Source organism: Saccopteryx bilineata, chromosome 1, assembly GCF_036850765.1.
Source record: "Saccopteryx bilineata isolate mSacBil1 chromosome 1, mSacBil1_pri_phased_curated, whole genome shotgun sequence".
Classification (NCBI taxonomy): Eukaryota; Metazoa; Chordata; class Mammalia; order Chiroptera; family Emballonuridae; genus Saccopteryx; species Saccopteryx bilineata.
Window position 1 is genome coordinate 19,833,989 of NC_089490.1, and position 21,266 is coordinate 19,855,254.

Sequence of the window (21,266 nt, forward strand, 5' to 3'; positions counted from 1 at the left end):
GCTAATTACAAAGAGCCTAATTAACTGGAGGTAACTGCTGCTGGAACAGTATCCAGAGGGAAAACGTTCCGAGCGTCCGTTGCTGGGAAACAGGCCCTGGACCATGGCTAACTTCGGGCAGTCGTTAGCGAATCCAGGCAAGTGAAGAGACGTGGAGAGGAGAGAGGAAATCTGGGCCCTGTGTTTTTTCAAGAAGGCCTTCCTATCTTCCTTTCAAGCTTAAAACTTTTATTGATGCTGTTGCTACTGCAGCATTTATGCAAGAATGACATGTTCACTGTAGAAAAAGGGCTGTTTTGATACGAGATCTTCATTTATATCAAAGGTTTCCCTTAGTGTATTAAGGCTGAGTGATTTTTTAGAGGGGTGCAGGGTAAAGCAGGCTGCTACCAAAATCCACTCAGGAGACCTGGATCCGAATCCAGAACTTGAGCGTGTCCACGAATCCAGTTCTTCACAAGTGTGTGCAAAGCAAAAAGAGGAACTGCTGTCACTTCCTGCCCTTCGGGAGACGACTGTCCAATGAGAGACACGGCTCAGAATGCCTGGGAAATGACAACACAGCTGTGTTTCTTGAAAGGTATTTATTCTCTTGAGTATGTAATTCTGTCTCCTCATTAAACTGGGGCAGCTCCCAAGACCAAGAGCAGGTGTCCCCCAACCGAATGGGCGCTCATTTCCTCTGGGTCCCCCTTATCTCCGGATCAGGTGAGGCTTCAGGGCCCAGTGACCACTCAGGCTGTGGTGGGGGCCGATGGTGGCTTCTGCAGAATGCTGGCCGAGACTCCCAGGGCCGGTTCTGACACCCCTCCACGCTGCGCCCATCTGCAGGAATGGCCAGTTCAATGGAAAACCAAGGATGCTGCAGATGCTCTAGTCACAACCAGTTGTCCCCTCCTCCTGAGTCCGCAGGCTCACGCCCTCCCCACCCAATCCCCATGTCTCCAGGGAGCCACTGCAAACAACCCCTACCCATGCCTGGGTGGAGGGCGCGGAGAGGGCGGGACTGGGCACCTGTGCGGATTAAAGAGCACAGGGAGCCGCTGCAATGGAACTTTCCTCTAGGATCTCAACAGGGCTCCTCTGGACTCGGCACGCAGGCCCCAGGTCTGGGCGGGCTGCCCACCCAGCCTAGTGTCTCTCCTGGGCCCCTGCATCAGCCACTTTTTCCCTTTCATACTGAGTTTCTCAGGATGGGGTTGGAAGGGGAAAGTCATGAGTCAAGTAAGAGAAGTGAATTTTCACAGCTTGAGTCTCGGTCTCCCACAAATCTGCAGCCTCCGGCCCTGAGCCATCTCTCTACCTCCCTTTTAGGGCACAGCCAGCCGGAGAGACCCGGCCCGTCTCTCCAGGCCTCTGGGAGAACAGTTTCAGGGCTGGGAGTCAGGTGGTGACGCTGGTCACAGACACAGGGACAGAAACCACAGGACATCCGGAAGGTAGTGTCCCAGTGAGGAACTGAGCTGACAAACAGCCCTACTGGACAGCAGCCCGAAGGGGCTTAGCACAGAGGCCAGGACAGGGCCACAGGGATGGGATTAATCAACACCCTGGAACCAAATAAGCACGGGAAGGGGGAAGGAGGTAGTGGCCGGCAGCTGGGGCGGGAGAGAGGGGTGAACTCTGTGGCCTCCCCTGTGGCTTAGAAGGGAAATGACAAGTGGATGGAGTCAGGTCAGACTTTAGAGACCAATGACCTCTGCCCTTTTTGCTCACAATTCCAGAAGATTCTCTGGGGCCCAGCCTGTGATCACTTCCTGGAGAAGGCAAATGACTGGCAGAGGGAGGTGAGCATGCTTTTCCTGAAACACACAGCTAGCAAGATACCAACCCCGCACACCTCGGCTCCACCTCTCCCCCCTCCGAGGGCAGAAGTCCTCCTGGCCTACCAATGGGGCAAGGGGCAGGGTGGGCAAAGGACTAGCTAGGAACCCCCAACCCCAACAAATCTATTCATTTTAGCAGAGTTTAGGGCTCATGATACCAAAATTCTTGGTATCATTTTCATGTTTTGTTTTGTTTGGGTTGGGGGTGGCCTCTCGTCCCCAGCTTCCTAACCTTTTTGATGTCATGTCACACGTCAAAAATAACAGTATTTGCCTGGCACACTGAGAAGAGCTGGGGGGGGGGTTAGGTGTCAGATGAGGCTGCTCACAGCTGGAGCTGACCAGCCGAGTGGCGCTGGTCACCCCAGTCACCCCAAGGGCCCTGAGCAGCCGCCACTTTACAGCAGATGGCTCGGAAGCTCCTTCCCGTCAACCAACTGTCTCAGCCACTCTGCGGAACTTGAGACAGGCTCCAGGAGGCTGGACAGCCTGTCAGGGTTTGATGGGCAGCAGGTGACACCTGGAATTAGGAGAGGATTGCATTGTTTCCGTGGCAGGTTAGGGAGAACTCTTGTATCTTCCTGTCTACACTTGGGGCAGGAAATGATGGAGATGATACTAAGAAACTGCACCATCAGGCCAGTGGTTGAATGATGGGTTTCTTGTCCTTTGTGGCTGTTTTGTCCTTGCCCTGTGGTGGCCTGTGCACCAAGAGTGGCCCACGGGCAGGTTTCCTGGGCTTACTGTGCTCAGAAGAGTGGCTTCTGAGGCCGTTCCACCCTGCGATGACAGGCAGAAAGGCCAACTCATAAGAGGAGCATGCTGAGGGAGGCACACGGTGCTGGGGACAGGACGCCCCCGGACAACACTCCAGTATTTGTAAGGCAGCCCTCACCACAGGTCTGTCAGGATCAAGGCCTGGAAAAGGTAATACTAGATTCCCGAACCCTCTGACATACTCAGCACCTGCTTAGGCAGGGTCTGCCCAAAGCACCAAAGACATACAAATGATTAATAACCAAGGAGCATTGGAGGAGTCAGCCCCCTCTGAAAGGGAGAACCCAGGCAGGTTCGTCCAGACCCTCAGCATGGACGGGTATGTAAGTTACTGGCAATAAAAATGCTGACGTCAATTTCATGTGTCATCTCTAGGCTCCACGACCCGTTTCCTTCTCTCTCAGGATTCTTACCCCATCCATTCTCAAAGGTGTCTTCTCCCTCCCTCTGCTGATGGCGTTGTGAATCTACACCCTCATGAGTATGTGTGTGTGTGTGTGTGTGTGTAAGGATATGTATATGCCGTCTCTCCTGCTCCCAGTGGGATCCGCTGGTTAGTAACTGCCTCCCCCTCAGGCTCCACCCTGCCTGAGGCAGGACTGTGTCTGTCTGTCATGGCCACTGCCTCATCCTAGTGCTCAGCATAGCCCTTGTACATGAGTGCTCCACAAATAACTGTTAGATAAGCGAATAATAATATCCTCTAGGACGGGCCAGGCATTGGGCTATATGCACTCTCTCAGATCTTCACAAAAGCACTGCAAGGGATGGAGCATAAGCCCCATTTTGCAGGAGAGAAAATGAAGGCTGCAGGTGGCCAGGGGTGCAAGTAAGACCTGAGTCCGACCGACGGTCCCAGAGCTGGGGGGCTGCGGTGCAGCAGCCCGTGCTGTACTCCGTGCGGCTCTTCCGCAGAGGCACACGTCCCACTGCCACACACGCAGGCGCGGCCGCTGCTGCCCGGCCCCGGCCCCCCGCGCGGGGCAGGAGCTCGCACAGACTGGCGCCCGCTGCTGCCCGGCCCCCAGCCCCGGCCCCCCGCGCGGGGCAGGAGCTCGCACAGACTGGCGCCCAATGGTGCCCAGCCCCCGGGCCCCTACGCGGGGCAGGAGCTCGCACAGACTGGCGCCCGATGGTGCCCAGCCCCCGGCCCCGGCCCCCGGCCCCCCGCGCGGGGCAGGAGCTCGCACAGACTGGCGCCCGATGGTGCCCAGCCCCCGGGCCCCCTATGCGGGGCAGGAGCTCGCACAGACTGGCGCCCGATGGTGCCCAGCCCGGCAGACACAGCTGCCCCGTCAGCTACGCTCAGGAAGCCGAAAGCGGCGATTAGGACCAAACCAGCGCTGTCATTAAAGAGCAAGCAACACGACCAAACACACACAGCCTGCCCGCAGGGCGCAGCGGGGCGGGGCTGCGGGCGACCTACCGGCATAGTGGTAATTCGCTAAAGGGTGACACTTTAATCTGACCGGCTTCCGCAGCAGCAGCATCTCCAGAGCAGCCTGCAGACCCAGGGGGAGAAAAGGCGTGAGTTAGTAATGGGTCTGTGTGCCCGAGGAGATCGCCCACCTACGGGGCAGTGGGGTTGGCATCGCAGAGCGTGGGGCTGGCGGGCACCGGAGGGAAAACCAGAGGGAGACTCCCCTCACGGGGGTCCCTTTCTGGTCAGCACCCAACAGGGCTGGTCACTCTAACCCTCCCCCCCAGCCCAGGCCTGCAGCCAGCTGGCCCTGCCCAAGACCCCACACCCTGCTGGGGAGAGCCCCAGTCTCGGGGAGATGGTGGGGCCTCCTCTGACTGAAGGCTGAGGCTCCGGGTAAGGATTCTGGGGAAGTGAGTGGGTGATCTGTAACTGTTTGGCAGAAAAATCACATGTTTCATTGCAATGGAACATCAACAGCTGCATTAGTGATAGCTACTAGACACTGTCCCCGCAGAGCCTAGCTAAACACACCCTTTCAAATCTGTCCCCTTCAGCCTCGCTGACTTGTTTTTTAAATGCTGCTGGCGGAGTTGAGAGGGGATGGTGTACGGGCAGAGCAAGCTGCAGGATCCGGTTCCTCCAGGTGCTGTCCGCAGCCCAGCAGCATGGGCCCCCCAGAGAGCCGGCTGGAAAGGCAGAACCCTGGGCCCCACCTCCAGAACTGCTGAATAAGAACCGCGTGTTAACAAGGTTCCCGGGGTGATTCGTGTGCATGTCAAGAGTTCAAGAAGAGCTGCTCTTCAACAACTAATCCGAAAGGGTTAGGGAGAGTTCTCCAACATTCTCGAAAATCCTTGGAGAGTATCAATAACTTGTGAGACGGCAGGACTGGGACATCAGCTTACGCTCACGTTTTCATGAAATCGAAAAGCAGGAAGCTCAGTCTGGTATGGAACTCATGTATTCACTGAAGGGGACCCTGAGGTTAGGGCTTGAGATTGAGCAGGCACACGGTCAGCTCTGATTCTGGGAAGAGGAGCCAGAGTTCTGGTTTGACCAAAGAACTGGGTCAAAAAAGGTGGACTTCATTTTGGTTACGGGAGAAAATGCTTCTATGAACATCAACTCTGGCCGATTTCCACAGTAGGGAAGAATAATCCACGGAGTAGGATAGGCTATTTTAGGCCAGGGCCTGTCTCAGTGAGACCTACCTCTGTCACTGGAAAGGTCTTATGATGCAAAACACAAGAGTGCTGAAAGCAGTTCTAATTTCCAAAGGCAGAGGTGCCCATCATTACTACTCAGAAGCATAAACCGAAGTCCCCCTGGAGGTTTCCCTGTGGGCTTAGGAATCCTGACTTACTCACTGAGATTAGGAACAGGAGGTACACTGATTGGCCATTTTAGGAATGAATCAGTTGTCTGGTACACGGGACAACACAGAAACTTGGGAAAACGTTCTTCAGAATTCTGCCGAGAAGACTGTGAACTGTGAAGACTACTTTTCATGGTTCCTTACCATCACATCACCTTTGGCCTCAAAAAGACAGTGCAATGCTAATTCAGAATTGGTTCCTCCACCTGGCAACGCACTTGAGCAGCAGAAATTCAGGAGATTCTCCACTGTGGGAAACAAGAAGCCACTGCGTCAGAGAGCTCAGCATGGTGGAAAAACACACGGATCCCGGAGCCAGGGATGCCAGCGAGAGAACCAAGCCTGCCCACCCACTTCTCCCCACAGGCCAGCACCTCTCTGCTGGAGGTCGTGGTTTTCCAGCTCTGGCCAGGGCTTCCAGACCAGGGTGGCCTTGTGCGTGTCCTGGGCCACCGCGGAGACATCCTGCAGTTCTGGGATCTCCGCTTGGAACCTCAACCCAATGTTGATGCGCCTGGAATCACAAGAAGAAAAACAACAGTGTGGCTTCCATGTGAGGCCAAGGGCAATGGTCAGGCACTTGAAAAAGAAGGAAACCAGTTCCTTCTGCAAGAAGAATGCAGGGGACATTTCCTCACAGTGTGATCCTAAGATTCCAGGCGTGACCTTTTCACTGGGACAAGGAACAGCTTTAAGACTGGGGTGAGAGGCTGTGGGAGCAAGGGGGAAGTCTGCCTGGGGCTTCATCACTCTCTGTGACAGAGGGGAGGGTGCTAACTCCAGGGAACCGCTGCCCAGAGCACAGCTGGTGAGACCCTTAACCAGGGAAAGTGGGACCAAAACAAAGTCATTTCATTTTTTATCTCTTTCAGACCACTTTCAAAGAACTCATCTCATCTGAACCTATCAAAGATCTGTGATGTAATCATGGCAGTGATAAATAATTCCCATTTAATCGATGAGTTAACTAAAGCCTAGGAAGGTTAATTTGATTAAGATCAAGCAGCATGGCTCTGGCAGGTTGGCTCAATGGTAGAACATCAACCTGGTGCGTGGATGTCCCGGGTTCAATTCCCAGTCAGGGCACAAAGGAGAAGTGACCATCTGTTTCTCTTCCCCTCCCCTTTCTCTCCCTCTTCTCCTCCCACAGTAAGTGGCTCGACTGTTTTGAGCGTTGGCCCCAGGCACTGAGGATGGCTCCACGGAGTCTCTGCCTCAAGTGCTAAAAATAGCTCAGTTGTGAGCATGGTCCCAGATGAGCAGAGCATTGGCCCCAGACAGGGGTCACCAGATGGATCCCAGTAGAGGTGCATGCAGAAGTCTGTCTGTCTATCTCCCCTCCTCTAAAAAAATATCAAGTAGCATAATGGTGCTGGAACTCAGGTTTTCTGATTTCCAACTCAATCCACTCACTGCTCAACCACAGGACCTCTTTTCTGTGCTTATCTATGAATATAACCCCCTTTCCCTCCCATCATACCCCCACCACCCACCTGCTACTCCACAAGCCCATCTGGAGGACTGGCCAGGAATCTTAGGGAAGGGATAAGGGAAGCAAGGATATTTGGAAGAAGCCTTGTAGTGATCTGGGCACCCTGAGAGAGATGCCTCAATGTCACAGGGGATGTAGAAGCATGTGACCACAACCAAACTGGTCCACGGAGCCACACATGGGGGTGCTAGGTTCTCTGAACCCAGGGCTTCACGATTTACTATGCATTTAGTCGTTGGCAAAGGCCTTGAAACATTGGCTATTACAGAGAAATAATTGTACTCAAGAAATATCGTGATCCTACAATTTCTACAACTTCTCCCTCAGGGGTCACTCTGACCTCAGCAGTACTAACTCCACTTCTCAAAACTCATCCCATTCCTCAGCTAAAATTTCTGTTCTAAAGAATAATTTGGTCCTGGCCAGTTGGCTCAATGGATAGAACGTTGGCCTGGTGTGTGGATGACTTGGGTTTGAGCCCTGGTCAGGGCACACAGGAGAAGCAACCACCTGCTTCTCTTCTCTTCCCTCTCCCCCTTTTCTCTGTCTTCTCCTCCAGTGGCTTAATTGGTTGGAGTGTCAGCCCCAGGCGTTGAGGATAGCTGGGTTGATTTGAGCAACGCCCCCAGACTGGTGGATCACGGTTAGGGCACTCCCCTCCTCTCACTTAAAAGAAAAAAAAGGTAATTAGCTTTTCCTTACGGTTCAACATCAACGGTCTGCTCTCCAGGCCCGGGGGTGACTGTCACACTGCTGCCATCGATGCTGTCTGAAGCACAAAAACCAGAGGGCAGTAGTCAACAGGGAAAGGGTGCTGAAGAAAGTAAGCAAATATGTTACCTACACAGCCGTAACAGAGCCCTCTCCTGCCCTCCCCAGGCCAGAGTTCTACCCAGTAGTCTCCAAGGAGGCAGGCACAGGGGTTACCCATTCTCACACAGGATCAGGGACTGCAGCTGCCCACGCTGGTCCATGAAGCTGTGTTATTTCTCTGGAACTATTTATTCTTGCTCCAGAAAGAGATCCTAGCCACAGGCCTCCATCCTTGATCACTATACAGCCAGCTAAAATGTGGAGGTCTGGTCTTGCATACCACACCTAGTCCTACTTAGACATCTACTTAGTACATTTATTTGGTTTGATTATCCAGGGCACAGTCTCATTTAGCGTATGCACACTTCAGCTGCTTCCTTATCCCAAAAGGTTGTAATTATCAACCTGTGTGTGTGCTGGCCACCCCAGGGAGACCGTGATTCCCTGACGTACGTAAGTATCCTAGACTTGTGTAAATATCTCCAGCATCGAGTGCAGCGCCTGGTACGTACAGCAGATACGCTATGATTTGTGGCATAAGAGACCACGAAAGAAAGTGAGACCACCCAGGGCAATGCCCAGCCCAGCACAGACCGGTTGAAATCCCCGGGGGTCGCTGAGGAGGTGCTGGGGGTGACTCACTGGAGCGACAGAGCAGCACGCGCGGCGTGGGCGTCAGGGGCGTGAGGGGCAGCTGCGGGTGGGCGCCAGGGCCGTGGCCGGCGATGAGGACATTGCTGAAGAGCCCTGAGCCCTGGCGCACGGGGCTCAGCATGGGCGGGGGCGTGTAGGGGGGCAGCTCGTGGGCGGGGTCCAGGAGGAGGTGGTCCCCCAGCACGCGCGGGGAGCGCAGCTGGCTCTGGTACAGGGTGGCGCCGGAGTAGGAGGCGGGGTTGGGGTTGTAGGAGGGCGGTGGCGGGATGAAGAGCGGCTCCGGCCGGTGCCGGAACTTCTTCTTCTCCGGTGCGGTCTTAAGGGGCTCGTCGGCTTTGGCGACGCCAGGCTGGTGCTTCCTGGGAATTTCCTGAAACGGCAGAAGGGTCCGACTCAGACGCTTTCCCCACAGACCGCTCCTGACGGGGACCCCCTTCCGCCTGTCTGACCCGAGAGTCCTGTGCCTAAAAAAAACAAAACCAAAATGGCCACGCCTGACCTGTGGGGAAGGTCTCGGTTCAAAACGTTTCAAAACCCCGGGCCTGTCGGGTCAAGGCTCCTACGAGGAGCAACTACTCTGAAGTTGGTGCTTCCTGCTCCTCCCCGCCCCCTTCTCTCTCTCTTCTCTCTCAAATCAATAAATAAGATCTTTAAAATAAATTAAACAGCCACATCCATTTTCAGGCAAGGTGAGTTCTGGAGGCTTGACAAGGAGAAAACTTGGTTTTGGAGGTTCCGATTTTGTCCGGAGAGAGATGGGGGTGGGAGGCACAGGGGGTGGGTGGGCAAGAAGGAATAAATTCACATTCTTTTTTGCTTATCACCGCATTCCCATCTCGTGTGTGGAATCCAGCTGAGTGGGCCCTTTAATTCTGCCGTGCTCCCTGCGGGCAGCCACCGGGGCGGATGACAACACAGGCTCTGAGCAGGGGACACAATCATCTACTTCGGGAAGCAGGCCAGAGGCTGTGGGGCAGGAAGAGGGGATCAGGCCGCCCTGGGCTCCCCTTCGAGGTGACTCTGGGCTGAGGGAGGCCATCTGTGATCTTGAAGGCCCACCTCTCCGCTCAGCACCCCTCCCCCCTGCAGCAATGATGGCTCAGCTGTAGCAAGCCCTCCTCCTACTTGGCTTCCGGTCAGCAGGGATAGTTTATCTCATGGCAGCCGAACCCAGCCTAGTCTGGAAGACTTGCTACACAGATACATATATAGTAATAAGTAAACATATGCACGTAAATAGATAAGCAGGGCATGCCAAAGCCAAACAAACAGACTTGGGTTGGGTGCCGCACTAACCCAGAAGAATCAAGAGCTGGGTGTGGCTGGATGGGCAGCCGTGAGGCTGGAGAGACGTGGAGATACCTGCAGAAAGGTTCTGGGCAGTCTGTGGTGCCCTCCCAGGCCCTGCAGGCCAGTGCCCGTCCCAGCTGCAGTCCCTGGCAATTCCTAAACCCAGGGTGGTGCCTCAGTAGAAGGGAGCAGGGGCTGATGGGAAGGGCTGGCCATGGTCATGTGACCAACTGCCTCTAGGTCATGTGACTTGCCCCAGTTCCCCCAGTTCTGGGCTCCTGAGCCCCTGCTGCTGCCTTCAGCACTACAAGCGGCACCCTCTTGTTTCTCTTTGGGCTCCACTGTTTTCTGGTGCCCCCCCAGCCCCTGGGGGGTAGTTTAGGGAAGCAGAGGTGGGAAGAGGAGGAGGGGCAGAAGGCTCCTTAGGCCAGAGCACCCCAACGTGCCTCCTCTCCCCACCACAGGGCTCTTTACTGCCTGAGGCAGAGGTGGGGTTGGGGGTGGGGGGGTGATGCGGTCTAGAATGAGAGAATACCTGTTGGGGAGCAACCCTGAAACGTTACACCCTGTTCCTGGGTGACGAATGAGGTTATCAGAGCACACACAGACTTCATGTGACTTAAATCCTGCACCAGAATTCAGACCTCTGATCCCAGGTCCCCTTTGGGCTCCTCTACTTGAACCTTTGGTTCCACTGTCCTCCAGGTGAGGCTCTGAGGCCTTGGCCAGGGAGACCACGCAGAACATCAGACCTGGATGTCGCTTGAGAGGAAGCATCCTCAGTGATGTACCGCCACCAAGCCATTAGGACTCTGGAAGCGGGGCCACCACTGAGGGGTTTCATAAGCTCTCCAGTGAGTCCTCCAAGGTCAGGGAAGAAATCGAGGCTCTCAGAGGGAAGAGTCTCAGTTGCCTGCCTCCTTGCTGGCTAGGAGCAGAGTTGGGACTAGAACTCGGGGCTCTTCCCTGGACATTTTAATTTCTTTACATCAGATGTCAGAACCTTGCTCACATTCACTCAGTCCCGCCTACCTGCTTCCACTTCAGCTTATCTCCCCACTTAACCATGTTCTCACCATGTTCACAAAGCCAAGTTCAACTCTGCCTCCAAAGCGCTGCTCAGAACCCTCCTGAGGCTGATCCGAGCAGACCCATACAGAGACCCCTTGGCCCTCCACAGTCCCTAATCACTCTTCCCAGACTCCTCCCCTCCAGCCACACCCAGGGCTTCGTTTCTCTCCCAGGCGGGGCTTTATCTCGCTGTCTTAAATTGGGGCAGGAGCGCTGCCTGCGGCTGTGGCTAAGAACCTTACTGTCTCCAGCTCCAGGCTGAGAGTTCTCCAAAGGGTAAAACAGTGCTTCTCCCACCAAGTCGGGACTTCCCTGGGCAAAGAGGGAGCCTGGCTATGTCATTTCATCTCTCTGCCTGTTGCTGGCCTTAAGGTCTACCAGCTGTGAGAATCCTCACCCCCAGAGTTCTCCATCAGTGTCCTCTCCTGAGGCCACAGAGAACCGAAAAGGCTCTTTCTAGACTTTTCTAGTTCTCGTAATCACCCTTCCTGCTCCCATTCCAGCCAGCCCACCCTCATGCCTCCTGGAATCCCAGTAGCTATGACAAATATGACCCAGCAACCAGTTGTGGGGAATGAAAAATCTGACATAGTCAACCACATGGGTCACGGACTCCCTGGGGAGAGAGGGAAGGAGACAAACTAAGAGAGGTAGAGCCATCTTTGCTCCAGAGCCAAGCTGGGCTGCTTGGATGAAGCCCTTGGAATTGGACAAAGAGAAAGAGAACTTAACAGTGAGTGAGAAACACAAATCTCTTTGCTTTCCTGAGGTTGGGGTGGGTGTCTCTCAGTGGAATTACTTTGGGAATCATAACAAATTAGGTCTTCTAAAGGTATTTACACAGGTGTGATACCAAAGATACGAAGCACTTGGTTGGTAAGGCTAACCATCAGAATGGATGCCAGGGCTGTTGCCTGAGGCCCCCCTGTGCCAGGAGTTACAGCTTTGGTTGCTGGATCTGAAGTTTCCAAGGGAGCCCAGGGTCCCGGACAATAGCTATTATCTTGGACAAGTACGTGCATATTTTAATAACTGTGGTTACCAGCTGAGTTATCACCTGTTTCAATCTGGGAACACCTTCAGGTCTCTTAGGATCTGCCCCATTAGGCTGGGAGGCAAACAGGTGTCCGTCCCTGGGTAGTGGGCAGTGTGGGATGAGACTCCCAAGGCGGCTTTAGGGGCTAAGTCCGGAGAGGCCACCCCATGTCTGAGCTCAAGCTAGTGACCTTGGAAGATCTGTCCCCAACTCCAAGAAAGCAAAGGGATGTTCCCACCCCAGGCACGAGGGGGCGGAGCAGCAACTCACAGCAGGCGTGCAGGGGATAGCCCCTTGGGGTGAATGCGGGGGAGAGAGGGTCATCCTCACGAGCACGGGCATCTCGTCGTCCGACACAGAGCTGGCTGGCTTGTCTCTGGCAGAGGGGGCGGCAACGATGCTGTTGGCGAAGCCCTGAGAACTGGGCTTGGGCACGAGAAGCTTGACAGGGACAGACACGGGCATGACCATAGGCGTGAGGCTTTCTGCCTCAGGAGGGAGCTGCGGTGGCAGTGGAGGCGGCAGTGGCTGGGGCTGCGGTGGCGGGACCTTCTCTCCTTCCTCCTACACAGACAATAAAGGCTTTGATCCCAGGCTGAGAGCCGCTCTCCCAGGGGGACGCACTCCGCTTTCCCTGACAGGTTCCGGGGTATCATGCATGGGTGATAGGACCACTTCCCTCCTGCAACCCCGAGTGCCTTGCTCAGGGGACGCCAGTTGGCGGTGGACCATGCACTCTATTTTTTACATTTAAAAAATCTTGACCATTGAAACATATATTACATTTTTTTTTTTTTGCTGTGCAGGACCTTTTAAAATTCTATGGGCCTCAGTTCACTCCTCTGTCAAATGGAAGACAAAGTTTTTATCTGGCAGGGTCAGGAGATGGAGTGACCTGGGTAATCCACGATTTTGGTGGAGAAAAGAGTGAATCCCATAGATTTAGGTTCATATCAACAATTATCAAAGAACTGAGAAAATTCTTTGAATTTTAATCTAACTTGAAAACTGCACAGCTAGTTCATGGCACGGACGTCCTGCCCGGAGAGTCCTGAGGGTATTTAGCGATCTCGGGGCGCTCGGGTTACACTAGAACAACGGTGGTCAGAAGACGCCGACTGACGGCTCGCAGTCCCCCCGGCCACCAGCCGCTGAGCTGGAAGGCCCCAGCGGCCTTGCCCTCGGCTGCTTCAAGCAGCAGAAGTTAAAAGTGACATCTCATCTACATGTGTTCTTGGCTGTCTTCTCCGGGAGGTGACACCGGAGGAATTCCCAGGGAGGCTGGGATTCCCTGAAAGTATTTCCAGTATTTCTGCTGTTCTTGGCGCTTGTTTCCGAGGCCCGTGGAAGCGGGCTCTGTCTGGAGTGACGGGCCCCGTTAGGAAGGAACCGTGCCTCCCCGGGTGCCCGCACGGGGCTCACCGCACTCCCTGTCTGACGCAGCAAAGCAAAGCAAGCAGCACAGGGCCTGGGAGAGACGGGGCTGCTCGGGCTCACCTGTTTGAGGCTGGGGGAGGCCCTCATTCCCCCGTGGGACCGCATGTGGCCATTCAGGGCAGGCAGGCTCTTGAACTCCTTGAGGCAGATGGAGCACGTCAGCTTGGTCTTGGCATCCGTCTGCTCCCCGAACAGCCCTTTCGGTTGGCCGCTGCTCCGGGAGAGGGCCAAACAGAGAGGACATGCAAGTTGAGGAAGGGGAAGAGTGGTTTTTCTCAACACCTCACCCCAACCGACAACGGACCCACTGTATTCATCCAGTGCTCCCATGTCCGTGGTCCCAACCATCTCCCCAGTACCCTTCAGAGAAGTAAGCCCAATTTCCAGATGGGAAACCGAGGCTCAAAAGTAGAAAGGACTTTGTTAGAAGTCATGCAAACGTCCTTCTTCATTGCAGGCCTTCAGGTATTAGGTTTTCCCAATGAAGGCTTATTATCTTTCTAGGGTCAGCTTGGCTGTGCTTCTTCCAGAACCTTCCCTTAGAGACACGAATCTAAGTCCTCTTGTTCAGCTTCCAGACCGAACGTTTTAGCACTTTATCAGGTTCTGGCTAAGTCAATATTTACTCCCCACGCCCGTGACGGAAGGAATCAAGTCTGAACTAATTATTCACTGTGGCATTCTCAAAGCTTAGTTCTATGCCGGGCACATAGTAGGTACTCAATAAATACTCACTGATTGAATGAATGGACAGTGGACAGAAGGCAGGCTTTGCTGCTTGTCTGGTGCCACCTTAAGCCTCAGTCTCCTCATTTGTAAAATAGTAGCAACAATAGCTAACAAAGGCTGAGTGCCCACTCTATCCAGGCACATGGTAATCATGGCCCCCTCACTGGGTTACTTTATTACGTATCACATAGATGCTTAGCACACAGTGCTCAAACACAATCGCTGCTGTTACTATTATTATTATTATTATTATCTCTATAAACTTCTTTGAAGAAATTACTTTGAATTTGGAAATGAATCACAAGACATTGCAGGATAGCCTCCCAGTCTCCCAAAGTGCCAGCGAGCCTCCTCGCATCCACCCTACCTTGACTCGGGGGACCCTGGCTGGGCTCTGCCATCAGGTACGTGCATCTAATGGTGAACCATGCAGGACACCGAAAGAAAGGAGAAAAAAAAAGTGTTTTTGAAGGGAGCAGTCCTAGAGTGGGGGAACCCCGGGGCCACCATTCCCGGGCCACGGCCCTCTCCAGGAGCTGCTGCCGGCCACAAGCCCAGCAGGACTCAATCCCCCACGGGCTCTTTTCCACTCTCCCCGCCCACCCACTCTGGGCACAGACAGGCCCTCCTGGGAGACCCGGAGCGGAGAGCTCTATGAGACAGCATCATGCCAGGAAGCCTCCTGCTCAACTTCTTTCCAAGCCTCGACCATGTCACCTTATTCTGTTACTACTGGGCCTGAGCCCCAAACAAAATAGAATCAAGGGGAGTTCATCTCTGGCCTGCAACCTCCATCGGGGCCCTCTCTCCATCTAACCTTGTTCTGTAATAGGTCCTCTCCTCCCCTGACCACTCTGTCACTCTGTCACTCTGAGAGTAGTACTTGGAATATGCCAACACATGAACAGTATCCAGTCCAGAGCAGACTGTTTGTGGTCAAATACTTTTGGGAAACAAGCAAGGTTTAGTAACTGTGGCCTACAGGCTAAATCTAGTCTAACGGTATGTTTTGTTTGGCTAGAGGGTTTTTAAACATCCTGAATGAGCATGCCATTAGATGGGGCATCTGCTCTCCAGGTTGCCACAGTCACCATCACTCCCTATTGTCTCATCCTAAACCATTTTACTTAATCACTTTACCTGCCTGGATCCTGTGGGCAGCTAAGGTTTTCATCCCTGCAACCATATGCGGTATGCCCTTTGTGAGAGTCACAGTGCACGTTAGCATTTTAAAGGCACTGAGAAGCCCTGTAGCATTGCACCCTGTTTAACTTTAAGAGGCCCCAAATTTATTTATCTAGAGAACCCAGCCCACCCCAGCAATATCCATGAAACATTCTGTTCTGAGGAATATACTTTGAGAAATACTGTCACAATGTGGTCTCCCTCCCAAACGGGATACAATTTCACAGGTCATACCCTGAGGACACAGACCCAAGAGGAACTAGACATTCCCACCATGTGGTCCCTGGGCACTTGCCTCAAGACCTTAATCATTATAGGCATCATTCAGAACCCGATGTGGTATTTAGGCCGTTTTCTTAGTAAGATTAGAAGCTCTAAGGGCAAAGGACTAAGTCAAAATTGATTTTGCATTCTAGAGCCTGACACAGTTCGCGTCTGGCACATGTAGGTTAAGGTTTGTGGAATGAATAAAGAACAGGGGCTTGAGGGTTGGAGAGAGGACTGAGCCCTGGGTAGACTCAGTCGTGGCTGGCCCGGAGCTGAGCTACCAGGAGAAACTTCCGCTGTGAGAATACCTGGGGCCACACGGCACTGGGAGACGGCTGCTGGTGCTGAGGCCCCACGTTGTTGAGGTGGACCCCACTGGGGGACAGGAGCGGCCGGTGGGGGAGGGCACTGCCGGCCCGGTTCAGGTCCAAGCTCGCTGGGTCCCCCATTCCCACATCAGGAGGCCCCAGGTCCCCGTGGGAGCTCAGCATGGCCTGGGCCTGCCTGTCGCTGGGGTACGTCTTGGGCTGACCGTCCTCCCGCTGCTGGTGCTGGCCCAGGTGGCTGGGCTGGTAGAGGGGGTGGCTGCAGGCCTGCTGGGCCTCCTGGTAGTAATACTGGGGCATGGAGCCCAGCTGAATGAGCTGGACCGCGTGCGCTTGCTCCGGGCTGTACTGGGGCGGGTCCCTGTGGTAAGAAGAGGGCTGCAGGTGCATCTGTTGCTGCTGCTGCTCTTGCAAGTGCTGCATCATGGGTGGGGACGGGTAATACTGAGGTATCTGCATGGAACCCTGCCGCTGCTGCAGCTGCTGCAGCTGCTGCTGCTGCTGCAGCTGTGATGGGCGAATTTGCTGCTGTGGCTGCATTTCTTGCATGGACATACGCTGCTGGCCAGCTTGCTGCTGCTGCTGCTGCGGGTAATACTGGTGCTGCTGCATCTGTTGCATGTGCTGGGAAAGCATTGGTGGGCCCTGCAGCGGCTGTCCTCCCTGCACTGGCATCTGGGCCAGTGGCTGCTGGTAGTCGTAATACAGGTGCCCCTGGCTGGGGTGCTGCCCGACCTGAAGAGCTGGTTTGGACAGCGCACCGGCGAAACCAGGGTGCGGCTGCTGGGGCACCTGCTGGTAACGGGAGGGGACAGACGGCGCTGGGGGCTCCATGGGCTTCTGGGACAGCAGCTGGCGGAGGGCACTGTCGGGGGTGCCATCCATCACTGCCGACTGCGTGTGCAGCACCTGGGCCATGTTGTTGACCTGAATCCGCAGGTTTTGGTTGGCAAACACCTGGGTGAACGAGTCCAGCTTGTGCAGGACGCCGCTGGTGAGCTTCTGGGTGCGGATCTCACTGGCCTGGGCGTAGGTGTACTGGTAGCCGTCAGTGGGCTCAGCCTGGGCAGGTGCCCCCCACATCATGTTTGAGTTGGTCAGGTTGCCTCGTAGCTGGACGTGGTTTCCAGGCCCTGCATGGCCTCCCCACCCTCCCTGCCTTGAGGTATCCACTTGGCCAAGGTTTTTGGAGACAACAGGCAAGCCTAGACCGTCCCGAGTATCTTGAGGGAAGTGGGGGGAAATGGGTGATGCCTGTGGGGCGTCCATGCCCACCCCCGTGACCGTATTCCCATAGTTGTGGTTCAGCCCACCATGAACACCAAGTGGCGGCTGTTGGTAGAAAAGGTTCTCACCACTGTGAGCCACGTGGTTGGTCTTGTACAGTTGCTGATCCCCCATGGTGCCCGCCTTGGTCGTCAAAATCCAGCCACAAGACCATAAAAGAAAGGTCAGTGTAACAAACCCAAGAGGACCGAAACCCTGAGAAGGCGAGAGAAGGCGTCCACACTATTCCACCGCTGACATGTCTGCGACCGCGGCTGCAGCCGGGTGTTCCTGTCGGCCTGTACCACTCCCGTGCAGAGCGGGGGGCGTTACACCCCCAGCCAGGCTGAGGCACGGACCAAACACCACCGTGGTGAAGAGATGCCACTCACACCTGCAAGACAGACGCAAACAACAGGAAAGGGTTTACGTGGCTGTTTTTCAATGAGCAGTTGTGCCTATCTACGACGACTGATAGAAATAAATACAAACAGGAGACTCAATTAGAGCCAGCATCAGACACACCGCCCCCTTTACACGGATTCTGCACGTCTTGACCCTCACTTTCAGGTCATTCATTAGCCAATGGCTTATTAATTCACTGATTTGTTAGTTCATTGTTTTGCTCACTGATGACTTCATCCATTCCCCTGGGACCCTGCTATTGAAAGCCCACTATTCTGTGGGAGATCTAAAAGAAGTTTAAGACATTCCATTAATCAATAAATCTGCTCAACAAATACTCATTAAGACAACTACTAAGCCTGACCTGTGGTGGCGCAGTGGATAGAGCAACTACCTGGAATGCTGAGGTCACTGGTTTGAAACTATGGGCTTGCCCGGTCAAGGCACATATGGGAGTTCGTGTTTCCTGCTCCTCCCCACCTTCTCTCTCTCTCTCTCTCTCTCTCCCCACACACACACACTTCTCTAAAATGAATAAAAAACATCTTTAAAGAAAAAAAAAGACAACTACTACGTGTAAGGCACAATGCCAGGAAATGATTAAGACATGGGACGCTCTTAAGGAGATGACAGTTAGAAAACAGTGATGGATGTCTTATTGTCCCATGAATTAGTACAATACAAGGAGGAAAGAGATGTATGTATAATAAAAAAGGTTTAAATCACAATATGGGATCTCATGGACTGGAGAGTATTTTTCCAGCAGAACAGAATTGGAGACAGTTTCAATGAGGAGTACTACCCTTGACAGTCTGCCTGTTAAGGTCAACAGTTACCTGTTTCCTTGTGGTCCTTGCTCGCTCAGGGAAACATCTGTGCAGAGGGCTGACCACCTGGCCAGAGGCTATGATGTGGCCTGGCACAAAAAACAGGCAGGGCCAATCAGATTCCCTCTCTTAGAAACACGAAACAGGTAGGACATTTGCAGAGACTGGTCCAGTCTGGTTGAGATGGACTAGGACTTCAAACTGGAGTATGCAAACCCGTGGAGGACACGAAGGCCGTCCAAACACCGCACACGCACCCAACGTGCACACTCAAGCTTGTAAGAGAATCCATTTCCAGATCCTCGACCTCCACAGGAACTCTATTCTAGAACTTCTGGGTGATGAGAGAGCTGTCCTTTTAAACCTGCTCTTTCACAAATGCCCTCCTCCTTTATAAAAGAAAGGCAAACCTTTTACCTATCCCATCAAATCGTCCCTGGGTTTACTGCCCCAGGGATTAAACCTGGCCACCACACAAGAGGACACTCAGAAAACTGAGAAAGCAAGCAAGTCTAATAAATGTGTAATCAATTTTTTTTCTGCAGGCTGGATGGTTTCCTTTTTTTTCTTTTTTTTTTAAGGAAGGTAAAAAAAAGTCATTAAAATGAAATTGTTAGTAATCACTATGTGAGTTGTGGCACATCACTCAGAAGAAATCAAGAACGGAGTGACCCTGCTATCACAACATTTATAGTTCTACCTACTAGTTCATGCAAGGGAGGATTTTCAGCGCATACAAAAGTGGAAAGATAATGCTGAAAAAAAAAAAAGAAAAGACAATCGAGGTTGATCCTTGTCTCACGTCTGTGCAATAAATAATAGTCTTCCTAGGACACATAAACAAATTGAAGAAATAACCCAATACCACCAGCATTCTATTTCTGGACCTGGGTGAGCCCAGTGTGGGTGGGCTCACTATGGGATAACTCACATTGTCCACTCCGACCTGGCCACATACAGGCATTTATACTGCACGTTAATAAAAACATTTATTTTATGTCACTATGGTCTTACCCTTTTTACCATCTTGTCCAACTGAGGCCTTCCTTCCATCATGTTGCTCCCTCTGTCTGGAATGTTCTCTCATTCTTTCCTCACTTAGCCAAGCCACGCATTCTTCAGGTCTGACCCTAACCAGCACTTCTAAAAGGCGCTCTTGCCCCCAGAAGCTACCGCATTACCTGTTCCAGGTACTTCGGTCAGCATCTGGCACAACTGAAGTAAAAATATTTGTGGAGTGAAAAAATCATTTAAAAAAAAAATCATCCAGCATCACCATCTCACTAAGAGATGCATTTTCATTTCAATATAACTTTCGTTTTTACGCTTATTAATTATTTATCCAAATTAGAAATGCATTTGTGTGGCTTTGATCAATTGCATGCTATTAATAATTGTAACGATAACTCAAACCAGAAGAAAATGTTAATACTTGGAGCTTTATGATTTCAGGAAATTAAAAAAAGTTTTAACTTCATATAAAATTGTTACAGAGAAATATGATAGAGAAATAAACGAAAGCGTTTTTAAGCATAAAAATATATTACATCAGGATAAAAGTCCGTGGGGGAAGTAAAGCAGAAATAAAATTTCAAGGAGAAAAAGGAACACTGACTATTAACTGAGAGTGTGTTCATGCATTTTTAAAATGGATGACAGTAGGGATCAGATTGCCGTGGTGTGGTGCTGAGATTTTACTGGATACATTTGAAACAATGATGTAATCGTTTTACTTAAAAATATCAATGTTTACAATATACTGGGAATTGCAGCTTCTACAAATATATGATTAAAAATGTAGCTGTGAGCTTAAAAATGTGTGCAGGGGAATATAGTTTTACGAGATCCTTCTTATGGGGGCTTGTAAAGCAGAAAATTTTGAAGACACGACAGTAAGCCCCCTGCCACCGAAGGCTAGCCTGAGATGGTCTCTGACCCTTTCTAAACAACAAAGCAGGAGACGGACACAGGCAGAGGGCGGGGTGCGAACCGGTGGAATGAAGGGTGGAAGAAGGGAAGCAGAGGGAAGCATCAGCATTGGCCAAAGGTGGCCGGAGCTGACCCTGAATGGCCGTTATGCGTGAGCCGTGAACGGCCACTGAGGCTGCTGGGCAGACAGCAGCCTAAGGATTCTGGGTGTGAGGGCGCTGAGCGTCGGGGAGACCGACTCTCCTCCCTGCTCACCGCGTGGTCCGAAACACTTGGGAGCTTCAGCCCAGATCTACTCATCGGGAGCTGCATTTCATCAAGACCCCAAGTCTCCTGTGTGCACATTAAAGTTTGAGAAGCATGCCCTGGCCGGATAGCTCAGTTGACGAGTGTCGGCCCAGGCACAACGGTTGCTGGTTCAATCCCTGGTTTGGGCACATACAGGAACAGATTATTGTGCCTGGCTCACTTTCTCTCTTCCCCCTTCCCCTTTCTCTAGAATCAATAATAATAATAATAATTTAAAAAAGGTTGAGAAGCAATGGGTTAGCAGGTTCTTGCCTATCGAGGTCAGACATAATTAAGACCTGAATTTGGTTCATGGTGAGCAGGAAGAGATGGAGAAATGAAAGCAACTCCCCTCCCCTCCATGCTGCCAGTGGGGAGCGACTCTCCTTCCTCTGAGGGCCCTGCCCTTGAGGGGCTGACGACCCAGTCTGGAGGCACCCCTCTTTTTCTCACACATTGTCTCCCTGGACACTGTCCCCCACCACACACACACAACTGCACCCAGTTCAGCGGGGCTGACGTCCTGATCAGCTGCTGACCCTTCAGCACCACTTCTGTGTCCCAAAACCCAGTATCACCGCCTTCAAAAGGGACACTTGTCCAAAGTCTTGCCTTTGACCCCTCCACTCAACCTACCAACTCACCCCCCCAAATTCTCTTAACTCCATCCGTTTTACTCCACTGCCCCTACTGTCACCCCGTCCAAGACGCCGTATGTGTCTTCTGGACTATTTCAACAGCCTTGCAACTGCCCTCTCTGCTTCCAGTCTTGCCCAGTCTCCAGACAACAGCAGCGGAATGAACTTGACAAAACACAACTCCGGTCCCATAATGCCACTGTTTAAAACCC

General features: G+C 52.8%; 1 protein-coding gene across 12 annotated transcripts in view; it reads right to left on the bottom strand.

The window, feature by feature from the left end:
* The window catches only part of TRERF1 (transcriptional regulating factor 1), a 223,351-nt gene that overhangs the window by 23,156 nt on the left and 178,929 nt on the right, over positions 1-21,266 (bottom strand). For 8 of the 12 annotated variants that reach the window (XM_066247705.1, XM_066247789.1, XM_066248351.1 and 5 more), the window contains exons 5-13: positions 15,684-17,361; positions 14,291-14,337; positions 13,255-13,405; positions 12,028-12,321; positions 8,349-8,730; positions 7,596-7,662; positions 5,776-5,915; positions 5,546-5,649; positions 4,030-4,105 (exon numbers count right to left, since the gene is read on the bottom strand). In XM_066247705.1, coding sequence (XP_066103802.1) covers positions 4,030-4,105; positions 5,546-5,649; positions 5,776-5,915; positions 7,596-7,662; positions 8,349-8,730; positions 12,028-12,321; positions 13,255-13,405; positions 14,291-14,337; positions 15,684-17,102 — 2,680 coding nt within the window. In that variant the 5' untranslated portion in view covers positions 17,103-17,361. The remainder of the gene's footprint in view (positions 1-4,029; positions 4,106-5,545; positions 5,650-5,775; positions 5,916-7,595; positions 7,663-8,348; positions 8,731-12,027; positions 12,322-13,254; positions 13,406-14,290; positions 14,338-15,683; positions 17,362-21,266) is intronic. The other 4 variants (XM_066248473.1, XM_066248428.1, XM_066248271.1 and 1 more) reach the window with 2 other exon arrangements.